Source organism: Sinocyclocheilus rhinocerous, unplaced genomic scaffold, assembly GCF_001515625.1.
Source record: "Sinocyclocheilus rhinocerous isolate Xijiao unplaced genomic scaffold, SAMN03320098_v1.1 scaffold292, whole genome shotgun sequence".
In the NCBI taxonomy this organism is placed as follows: Eukaryota; Metazoa; Chordata; class Actinopteri; order Cypriniformes; family Cyprinidae; genus Sinocyclocheilus; species Sinocyclocheilus rhinocerous.
The window spans coordinates 147,678-159,821 of NW_015641024.1; the positions used below are offsets into that span (position 1 = coordinate 147,678).

The window sequence follows — 12,144 nt, forward strand, 5'->3', positions numbered from 1 at the left end:
AAAAAAACGGCGGGGGGGGGGGGTCCATTTTGGTTTCATGTTGACTGTGAAGCATATTGCTTTTTTTTTGTTGCTATTTTGCGTCACATCCAGAGCTTTAATTAGATTTTTAATCCTCCCCCAGGGTGCCTACACTGTTTGTGGAAGTGAGGTAACGTTTACCTGTGACCTGGTCTACCAGGATGCGTGAGGTGATGATTCTTCCATACTGGGAAAACAACTGCTCCATGTCTTTCTGACTCATGGTTTTGGGCAGCCCGCTCACGTACAGGTTGGCATCGCGTATAGAAGCTGAGCTTGGTCTGGCATAGGACACCTACATCGCGCACACACACACACAAAACAACGAGCTGCAGTTTAGGATTTCTTTTAATAGAAATATTAAGAAGCATGCATCAAGACAGCTGTGACAGTCCTAAAACTCCCAGCAGTGCAAACTTTCAAGTGTAGTCGAAGCAGATATGTCACAGCACTGCCACACTCAAAGGCGAGACATCCGCCCACTCTCTCTCATCCCTCCTTCCTTGAAATCCACGTCTCTTACGTGCACTTCACTCGAACCAAACCCGGTTCTCTTATTAAACGCTACGTCAGCTTCACTGTGCTCCTGACAGCAGAAACACGAACCCACTCTCACATTCACACTTCCCCCCCATACGCATCGACACCCCCTGCGCTGATTTGAGACCAGCTCCCTCAGGGAGTCGTGAGGAAAATTTGATATCATGGGCTGTTATTCTAGCGGGTGATTTTCCACAAGACAGCAGCATTTAGAACCTGTTCCGCTTTGGGACGTGTCATGTAATATCAAGTCCAATTAGGCATTTGTTTTGACGTTCAAATATTCATCTCATTTTTATATTCCCTTCTATATTTCCTAAAACTCCCCCACTGAGCCGCCTTGGTCGTATTTGAGATGCGAACAGATTTTTCTCATAAAATATGTATATTTATGAGTTTCTGGTTGAAAGGGGCTGACTTTGATTGATGGTGTCAGTTTGTGCTCATGTGGTTTTTTGAGAAAAAGAGATTGGCCCCTCCTTCTCTTCCATCTCTCTTTTGTGTTCTCTCTCAAGGGGAAACTGCTCCTCTGGCAACCAGCGAATCAAGTAAACAGATTACAAGATGTCCAGCGTCCCTGACAACTCCCCAACACATGTCCTCACAAAATACCCCATGAAAAAAAAACCAAACAAAGCAAATCAAATAAAAAGCACAATACCAATTCATGCTAATGGAAATGTGACACACCCTCAGGGAGTCATGAGGAAAATTTGTTATCATGGGCTGTTATTCTAGCCGGTGATTTTCCACAAGACAGCAGTATTTAGAACCTGTTCCGCTTTGGGACGTGTCATGTAATATCAAGTCCAATTAGGCATTTGTTTTGACGTTCAAATATTCATCTCATTTTTATATTCCCTTCTATATTTCCTAAAAATCCCCCACCAAGATGTCTTGGTTGTATTTGAGATGCGAACAGATTTTTCTCATAAAATATGTATATTTATGAGTTTCTGGTTGAAAGGGGCTGACTTTGATTGATGGTGTCAGTTTGTGCTCATGTGGTTTTTTGAGAAAAAGAGATTGGCCCCTCCTTCTCTTCCATCTCTCTTTTGTGTTCTCTCTCAAGGGGAAACTGCTCCTCTGGCAACCAGCGAATCAAGTAAACAGATTACAAGATGTCCAGCGTCCCTGACAACTCCCCAACACATGTCCTCACAAAATACCCCATGAAAAAAAAACCAAACAAAGCAAATCAAATAAAAAGCACAATACCAATTCATGCTAATGGAAATGTGACACACTCACTTTCTGAAAACCCTGGAATATTCTAGTATGATTGTTTCTGTTCAACAGTATTACACATACAATTAATACTTCTCATTTATACATGGGCATGTTTTATCTAGAACTTAAATTTGTATTATTTAATTTATTTTTTATTTGTGATCTATAATTGATTTACCTTTAAATTGCATATATAATATATATTTATATATTTTTCAAACAAATTATATTGCCATGTAATCTTAGTCTTTAAAAAAAAAATTACTTATTCACAAATATACTTTTTATGTATATATAATTGAATCAACTTTATATACATAATAATATAATATAATGTACTTTTTGTTGTTTTTCTTAACATTTATAGTGACTTATACCCTTTTCCCCAATACTAATTACTAATAATGTAATATAATATATATTGTATTTTTTTTGTATTGCCATATAGTTTTAGTCTTTTTACCAATGTCCTTTTTTTTACTTATTTACTAATATATTGTTTTAATATATAATGTAATTAACGTTATATTGCATATATAATACAATACATACTTTTTATCATTTTTCTAAACATTTATAGCACCATATAGCCTTATACTCTTTTTACCAATACTCTTTTTTACTAGTTTTTACATATATATATATAATTTAAATAAATTATAAATAGAGAAGAAAGAATTTATTTCTGTCTGTAACCTTTTTATTCAATAATGGGCTCTATAACAAAGCATTTCATTTCATTTTTTTCAACACATATTGGCATATTTGAATCTGATGACCTTTATGTAAGCGATTACAGCAAAAAAGATTTGAATCTGATGACCTTTATGTAAGCGATTACAGCAAAAAAAAAAAAAAAAGTTAAGCAAGTAAACTTGTTTTTATCATAAACAATAGTCTATTTTAAATGTGTTCAAGCCATTTTACGACGCCCAACCAAGTTATTGCATGTTTCGCCATGAGACCTTGGCAGAATTATGTGTTTTTCCACCATATGTGTGTTTGCGTCTTGCAGGCCAGTATGACTAAGCAGCAGTATTGTTGAGGTAGGGGTGTAATTGTGCAGTGAGTGGGTGAGTGTACAGCAGAGACTAGAGGGGGGAGATGTATTGGAGGGATGGGCTGCTGCCCCATAATTAACCCTCTCCCGGTCTCTCCCACAGTACAGATGGTGCCTGCAGCCCATATGGCCCCTAATCCTGTCATTGGCATTCGGCTCCTTCCTAGCCTTTGCTCCTGCGCCCCGTCTCCCTCCCTCGCTCATGCCCTCCCTTCCATCCTTGCTATCGGCTCTCTACCTTTATAACAATGCTCTATTGACATGGAAAATATGACATTTGCCCAGCTTAAGGATTTGAGGGCAGTGGGCACACGAACGTTGAATGTCAGAGAACAGTGGCAAAGCTGGATGAATGCACTGAACAAACAAGACGATTAGGACAATAACAGTCGGACTCCGTGTTGTTAAAATAACTATGCCAATAATGTTCGCCCATGGACTGCAGTCATTATTCACCAAATAACTGTGTTACGGTTTCAAATTAGACTAGGGAATGAAACTGCTCTGATATGAATCATGGTCATCTTGGCCTATCATATGATTTACATACATATCCCCAATATAAGCACATGCAAACCTACGCTAAGTCTGCTGAAGCTGCTTAACTGCTGATTCTTGCCTTGGCTTTGATGTGTGGTGATCAGGTGGAGGAGCAGACCGACTGTTTAATCTCTCGCTTTCAGAAGCCCAGGCAGACCTTTCCCCACCTCAAAACCCAGCTGAATTGGGGACAAAGAAGGCCCTAATTAGCCAAGATTGAAGGCAGATGGGGCTCTCCGTGTTGACCTCCAAGCCTCATATTGCGTCTCCCTAATTACATTTCCATCACAATCACCTCTGTGCACAACCCTTTGCTTTCTGACCTCCACTTTCTCTTTTCTTTTGCACCTTTTGTCCCCAACACCAATTCCTCCCCTGTCCCTCCCATTCTCCTCCCCTCCTGCTGTCACGTCTGTTTTGGGCTCTGCTTTATTTCTCTACTTCCTCCCCATCGAGTGATTGAAGAGCGTGGGCTTCATGAGCTTCTCTTACCTTGATTGTTTTGGTCTGCAGTTTGAGACCGTTGAGCGTGTTGATGGCCTTGTCGGCATCGTTAGGATCCACGTAGTTTACGAAGCCATAGCCCAAACTCTGGCCTGCAATAATACGAACGAGAACGCATTGGAAAAGGGTGCTTTAATGCTAATATTCGTTACCGAATCAAGACAAAATCGCATGGTTACCTGTAATCTTGTCTCTGACTAATTTGCAGGACTCGATTTCTCCGATACTGCCGAAAAGGCTCTTGAACTCCTCCTGGGTCATGTTTTGAGGCAGGTAGTTGACGATCAGGTTGGTTTTGCTGTCGTCTGTGGCGCCATTAGTGCTAATGACAGGGCCGTTCGGCAGGCTGGTTCCGCTCGGACCATTGGACACCTGAGTTTCCATGGTGCTAATTATCTGCAGGTGGAAAAATGACAAATTACACTCTAAGATGGTGTAGTTTGGATGAAAACGCATAATTTGAGGGGCGTAATGCTTGGCATCCTGGATGAGAGGTTAAAAATCAATGCGTCTGAGTGGTAGAGGGCCGGAGGAGAACAATATCCCACCTCCCCTCCTCCTCTGACCTCCTCCCTCACTTCAACTCGCTCCATCAGCCCCTGGCCCTGCAGATGTCACAGTCCTTTCACTCTTTCCCAGCTCCCTTTATGCTATCCAGGGTCAAACAGCGTTACATCACAAGCCTCCAAGAGGATGGGCATGAAAGTACACGTAAATGCTAACACTAATTTGTTAAAATTTCCTTTTAAGAAAATGCAGTTCAGACAAATAAAGATCAGAAGATGGCGTTGGCACCTTGTTTATGTGAAAAGCGTGAGTGTGCGCGTGTGTCTGGGTCTTCGGATCATCCGTGTTGCTGTGGAGCACAGCATGATGCTTAATTTGGCCTATAGGGGATTTTCAAAGAGCAGATGTATGCAGGTTGTAGACGCTACTTCAGTCTTTAACGGTCCCTTTCTGTCACAACGCACGACTGAAGTTCTCAAAGCCAGTGCTCTGCACCGTACCATAAGCGATCTGTCATTTTTTATCTCTTTTGTAATTTTTTTTTTCTTTGTATTTTTCCCAAGGCTGCTACTCTCCAGAATTTACAAATTGGCGTATGTAATGTATGTTCATGTATTAGTCATCCTTATTTGACTGAAAGCACTCTTTCCCCAGAACGGCCCCTGGGGTGGAACAGGGTGTCTCACCAACTTAATTAACAATGCATCCGTGATCTTTTTGTTGGAGTCCCACGATCAACAGGCAGAATGATATGCTACAATCTCGCTTTGTTTTTATGATCCTTCCAGGAATGTAATTGGAAATACTTGAAATTGTATCTGATATCTAATTAAGCACTTTATTAAAAAATTTACGTTCAGTTGCACAGGAGAATTTATAGTAGTGTGGGAAGTCTGATCCTTTGTTCTCCCTTCAGTATTGCCTCTTACTCTCATCTCTCTGTAATGCTCTGTCTCTTCAGTGGAATGATTTATTCTTGCCTTGAGCCCTACCTCTAACCAGGTTGCCCAGGTAACAGCAGCTTGACGACTGTTGCTATTGGCTGGCTTCTTGACTTTTAGCAAACCTCGCATGTATGTGTGCATGTTCGAGCACTCGGTTAAAATCACTTTTTGTCTTGCATTAATAAAATAAGCTTTCGGGGCAGCCAGAATTTATATCTCAGGCAAATTGACACTGACAAGGAGAAAGCTCAGAGAGCTGAGTTATTAAAGCACTGCAAACATGGATCTAGGCAAAACTGACAATTTCACTGTCACCCGAGCAGGAATTTCCAAGAAAAGAGTGTTTGTTTGATCACAAATGGCAATAAAATGGCATCTTTTGCTTGGGCAGTAGCCCATAGCCTGTATAGCCTGGGAAATATCATACTCAAACCTACTCAAACAAGCACTGTCTACGCGTTAACACAAACAGAGTGAGTCTTGACACAAAGTGACAGGATCAGGGCAAATGTGATTCGTGAACTGAAGTAAACCTCCCTATGGCAAGCCACCCATCCTCAGCGATGAATGTAGTGAGTTACACAACGCACAGGCTCTTCGGCCACACAGACTGACACGTACACTATCTTACAGCCCAGATACTGGCACCAGCACAGCAGAGGTAGATGTGGAAGAGCACTTCATCCCAAAATACATGACTCACAGAGACAGACGAGAGACTGCTTACTGCTGGAGTTCCTTCCACTGCACTGCTTAAACATCACACACCTTATCAACTGTCCCTGAATGTACGCTATTAAAAATAGGCCTTACGAAACAAAATGTGGCCACAGAGGCCGATTTGACATTCCCGTCCCAGCCTGTACTTTTCTATTTCTAGGAGAGTTCTCCCTTAATATTTAATGCACTGCATCAGCACCGCCTACACAAGGGTCCAGACTCACACGCAAACAAGAGCCCTGCATCTCATACGCAAAACCTATTACCTTCCCACCAGCTCGCTGATAAGGATAAATGACTGCAAAGATTCCTCTTAGTGAGTCTGTAATTAGAGTCTGCAGAAATGACCGTCAAGCATTGTCAGACTTTTTGTTTGTTTGTTTGTTTTTTTAGAAAATTGTCCTGTTGAATGTCACAATATACAAATGTAAGTAAAAACATAGCTGTATTATAGAAAAGCCACATGGTATAGCTGCCGTCATTTTTTTTTCTTGATGAGACTGACTTCAATAAAAATGTAGATGACTTTAAAATATTACAATAAATTAAAATACATTTACTATGTTAAACGCATCATGCCAGATAATGCTTTTTAAAAAACAGGCCTGAAAGCAGCATGAGATCAAAAGCAATCAGACTGTGAAGACTATCGGCTCACGTCACTTCCTTAATGTCCCTGTGCAGTGAGGGAGCCATTTTCTTAAAATAAACACAGTCTCGCTCAAGATCCGGCGAGGTAAACAAATAAAGCATAAGGCTGATCTAATCTGTAGCTGTATGTAACATGTCAACATTGATTTGCAGACTGCCATTGTAGCGATTCCCAGCATTATCTGTTAACGTTGGAAAATGAATCTGTGCTCGTGACATTTCTGACGCCTAATGCAGACTTTAATTTTATCATTTGTAATTCATCAACGTACGTGTCTGGACGGGCCTCCTGACTGAAAAGGGAATGTTGGGATTGCCAATAGGCTGTTTCAGTAACAGATTACAGGATTATCCTGAACAAAAGGCATTAGCCACACTCTCACTGCAGTTTAAGAGATCACAGTGGCAGCTGTAAAACAACAGGACACAAGTCAAAACTGAACGGATAAACCCTTTTCTTTGTTGTTTATTTTTGTCGGTGAATTGGGTTAATTTCACTCGTGAAAAATCTGCAGCGCGAAAGATCATTGATTTATCACGCGAATACAACAAGTCTCTCTTGTATTTCCCCAAATAGCGTTATTTTATTTAAAAAGTATTTATTTATTTATTTTTTGCCATTTTATGTAAATTATTATAAGTCTGCAAGAACGCCAGAAACGTTTAACGGGAGAAAAAAAGGCGCCAGCAGTAGGCTATTCCGGTATTCCTGTTCGGTCGCTATCCAGAGTGCTGAATTCGGGAGTGGCTCAACATGCACAACTACCTACAAAATATCCTTGGTACCGCGGGCTCCGTTTTATCAAGTGGGCATTAAGGTCTTGATGTTGTCTTCATAATTAAACACGTTTACGAATCGTTTGAACTCGTTATCCTCTCGTCCTTTGATTGGACAAGTGCGCGTGTGCTCTGTGGGCATTCACAAATCCGAGCTCCTTTTTGCTGAATAAACGTATTGACACGAGCGAACAAAAGAGCCACCCGTTCCTCCTCTACAGAGACCATGGCAGCACTATGAATATTAATGTAAACAGTAGCGCTTTGTGTCGAGGCCAGAGGCTGCGGGACTCTCCGGGAACAATGAACATTGCAACTGTCTTCACTTTTACTCTATTCTACAAGACCATTTAAAAATAATAATAATAACAATAATAGCAAACATAATAAAAAATGTACATTTAAATAATGTCATCGAAGAAATGCCTCTAGCTAATTATATAACAACTGCATATCTAACAACTGTATAATATTCCGTTCTAGGTAGTTGACAGTTTATTTTTCTTAACCGAAATCCATATTTAAATGGCCTGGTCGTAATATTTAGCAGTTATAATTTGATTATTATTAGCTGTAAAATTAGTTTCTGTACTGCACCTGTTCAAAATAATCACCGTTTAAATTCACAATAGACGAGGCCTGGTGATCCTATAACGTGCGCAACGGCCTGACCGTATACAAAGTTACTGTCAAACGTTTTTTTTTTTTTTTTTTAACGCCGTCTTATTCTTTAATTGACAAACCTCTTTATTAACAATTAACGACGAGCTCGTGTGTTCAGACGGTTGTGTTGTGCTGTGTATCGTTGTGATGTCCTTGTCCTTGAATTGCGTATTCGCGCCTGGAGAAGGTTATCTGACTCAACGGTTTTATGAGCTTGGCACTGCGGTAGAGGCTCGTGCTCACGGAGGACTGCGGAACAACACGCCGAAGGAAGGGCCCGTCATTCATTCATCATCACACCATCGATTGAGACTTAAAATGAAAGAGAAGCGCGTCGTTTCGTATCGCCTTTTGTTTGAGGTCAGTCTAAAACAAGGCAGGTTGTCCTTCACAGCAGACGAATAAATAAATATATTTGTCAGGACCAGAGGGCTCTAACCTCAAACGCAAAATGTCGTGTGGCTGCCAAAGGTTTAGTGTAATTTTCAAAGAGTGTTAAAATTAATTATTACTAAACGAGTCGCCATTATAACGAATCCAGCGTTTAGTATTATCACCTCTTTCGGACAAGAAACAAAGACGGTCATCCTGACAATACTACGCGTCATGTAGAGCAGGCCTGAAGAATTTAACGTCATTATTTAATCTTAACATTTTAAACAGTCACCCGTGGGTCCGTTTCAAATACCTGTTTGTATTCAAATAAGCTGTTCTGTAAATGTTTTCACACAGAAAATTGTACGTGGAGATGGTGATTCTGTGCGAGTGCCAGCATCGCTGTCTTCTTTTAGAGAAGACACGCCCAAAACGCTTTCCCTCAAGGCCTTTGTATTCCCCTCCTATTGCTTATTTACACTCTCGGTGTGTTTATATTTTTGGAGAGGAAAAGGAAAAAGCGCAACTCGCTAAGATATCGCTAGAAATGTGTGATATTTAGTCTTTCCCATACATCACATGACATCTCGCCTTTTCCTCTCTCGCGGTCTCTTATATAGCATCCCAAGCCTTAGGAATTTCGTCCTGCCTGATTCAATCCAAACCAACGGGTGCATAATGTGACTCGACCCTTTTCTTTGCCTTTGCTCTCGATGGACTCTCAGCCTCCGAGGCATCGTGTTTTGTCTCCGAGATTCAGTCTCGAGCATCCTTTCCGAGCGAGGCATGTGCCTTCTTACGCCCTTCTGCCTCCGCCGCACCTCAGCTATTTCTGAGGAATTCCTCAGCGCTATTTGTTAACAATGGCTAATTATCGCTTGAATGCGTTTAATTAGCGGATGTAGAAATAAATGTATGTTGCGAAGGGTTTTACGTATTACGTATTGCGATTTATGACGAATGGCTCGTACGGCAGGAGAAAGCATTGTTTTGATTCTGTTTTGAGCCAAGCGAGCTCATCTGTAGCGATGCTCATGCATGCCTGTATCACATTACTTATACCCTGGGCTAATCGTTAATCTTGTTTACGGAATTAGATGTGCCAGTATGTTTGACCAAATGCTGTGTGTATGTTTTGTCTAGCTTGTATTTAAATACCCTATATTTTAAGATGAATGTTATATATTTGCTGTCTGTTTTGAGGGTGTTAAAATTGATTTTGTGGTGATGCTGTTAATTGTTTTTCATGAGACAGACCGAAAAAGGGTATACTTACAGTAACCATTCTTGATGTACAAAGATGATAGTGATCTAGGTCCTTCAATTCGCAGGTCTTCAGGCCGTCTTGCAGATATTACGCCGTGGCGTGGCTCGAGAATCACAAATGTCAGTTTCCAAACGAAAAGAAAAAAAAAGAAAAAGGAAAAACGACAGTCTTCGGCAGGAAAGCTCAGCCCGTGCGATTGTAGGTTTCCTCAGCAGTGTGAAAATGAGGAGAAGGGGGTTTTCTTCAGGACGATGATGAGAGAGAGATTTCTCTCCGTGTGTTGTGGGCGATGGTTCAGAAAAAAAGAGAAGCAGTGATCCCCAGTAGGGTGTGTCCAGGGGAGGGTGTTGTGGTTCTGCTGTTGTGTATTTCCCAGCTCCTCGCAGGCTCCTTCTGTGCCTCTGCTGCAATGTTCTTCTTTTATGTGTCCTTCTGGCTGGCAGAGCTTGCTGCTGATTGGCTAATTGTGCAGGGAGGGCTGCACAGACCCCCACAGGGCCTTGACCTGAGGGAGCGCGCTCGGTGTATCTCTGTTATGTCGTTGGCACTTTCATAGGTGCGAGTCTCCAATGGGTGAAGTTGGAGGAGATGGTTGCAGAGCATGTAGGCTTATGGAAATGTACGCTTTAGCTGATGAGGTGTGAGGGGGATGTCATTCCCACAAGAGGATGTGTTTATTTTAGTCTGTTTATGTGCGCGCTGGAGACCACAGGTCACTGGAACTCACATACATCCGCATCGGCCTTGGGTGACCTTGTGGAAGTGGAGCGCTGTGTGTGCGCGCGTCTTCAGCAGAAGTTCTCTGTGATTATGCAGATTGTAGACAGTCACAGCACAGGTATCAGGCATCAGGAGTCAGAGAGGTACAGAGTGGGTGGTATTGTCGTTGGCGGGCAAATGCACTATAATGCAGATCAGAAAAACAGCATTTTCTCGATGTGTCTACTCTGAGTAATATACACAATTATATATATTTTGGCTGATGAGTTCTTGGGAGATCATTGGAGATGGGCGAGTGGGCAGATGCGTTCAAACTCGTTAACCTTTTGATCATTTCGAGAGCGCCGATTGTTGTGCATTTCTGGGTTACGGGTTAACAGTGAAGGCCAAGCATTCTCTGGTAATCTTGACTCAATCGGGTGCTCTGGAATGGATGGCAATGTGACTGCAACCAGTGTTATTTTAGTATCATTTATTAAGATTTTGAACTTGTTTTTATTTGTATATTTTCTGTTTGCATTTTATTTTTAGCCAAAGCAATAATCCTTCCAAAAATGATCATTCTGCCATTCATTATGTCATTTGAATCCTGTATGACTGACTTTCTTTCTGTGGAACATAACAGTTGTTTTAGTAAATGTTGGTAAACAAATGGTTTCGGGTCCCACTGTATAGAAATAAAAATACTATGGAAGTCAATGGGAACCAAAACTGTTTGGTTACTGACACTTTTTAAAAAATATCTTCTTTTGTGTTTCATAGAAGAAAGAAAGTCATACAGGTTTGAAATGACATGAGGGTGAGTAAAAGATGACAAGTTTTAAAATTTTGTGTGGAATATTTCTTCAGAGATTTAGTAATTTTGTTGTGTGTTTTTGTCATTTATATATAGTTTTTATTCATTTTATTTGTATGTTTTAGTCTTAGTTATTTTAGTACATCACGTTAAACTAAATGAAAATGAGAAATGTTGCCTTGGCAACTAGCTGAAACAAAACAAGTTTTCTATATTCTATTTCAGTTCAAGTTTGTTTTATTTCAAGTAACATAATGGTTTTAGTTTTAGTATAATAACCCTGGCTGCGAAACATCCTGCCCTTCGTCCTCCTCTGTCAAGCTCTCTTTCACTTTCAGTTCTTCCTCCTCTCGGTTCTTGTCCCGCATCTCTACCCCAGTCAGATTCTGAGTGTGGGCCCTGTCTGATATTTTACATAATTGCCTTACATAAGTAGCCAGCTCAGCTCAGAGCTTGGATGATATTAGTGGCGATGAATATTGCATGAGGAAGGCACTCGTTAAGCGTTAATAAGAGAATAGAGATGGGCCCCGCTGCCACTCTGTCTTAACCCCACCCACTCTGTCAAGTCGCGACCGAGTGAGGGGGAAAGTCTTCGCCATTAAAGGTGCGGGTGTTGTTTTCTGCTTTGTGAGCTGAATGAAAGCAGCACTTGTGGCACAAAGAGCCCAGGTCTGTTAGCTGCCTACGGTTCCACATGCACCCCGTTCACACTTAGCTTGAATAAACCGGCTTAATTGCAGAGGCTCATTAGGGGTCTTTGCTGGCAGCAGGGCAGCTGAGTCCAGCCCGTGGGTAAGAGGGCATCATCTGAAGCACCTACTCACTA

General features: G+C 41.3%; 1 protein-coding gene across 7 annotated transcripts in view; it reads right to left on the reverse strand.

The window, feature by feature from the left end:
- The window catches only part of LOC107754020 (ELAV-like protein 3), a 14,113-nt gene extending 3,863 nt beyond the window's left edge, over nt 1-10,250 (reverse strand). For 4 of the 7 annotated variants that reach the window (XM_016570326.1, XM_016570323.1, XM_016570321.1 and 1 more), the window contains exons 1-4: nt 9,809-10,249; nt 4,075-4,291; nt 3,884-3,987; nt 163-316 (exon numbers count right to left, since the gene is read on the reverse strand). In XM_016570326.1, the coding sequence (XP_016425812.1) occupies nt 163-316; nt 3,884-3,987; nt 4,075-4,291; nt 9,809-9,817 (484 nt within the window). In that variant the 5' untranslated portion in view covers nt 9,818-10,249. Of the gene's footprint in view, nt 1-162; nt 317-3,883; nt 3,988-4,074; nt 4,292-9,808 lie in introns of all 7 variants that reach the window. The other 3 variants (XM_016570324.1, XM_016570322.1, XM_016570320.1) reach the window with 1 other exon arrangement.
- Between the last annotated feature and the right edge of the window lie 1,894 nt (nt 10,251-12,144).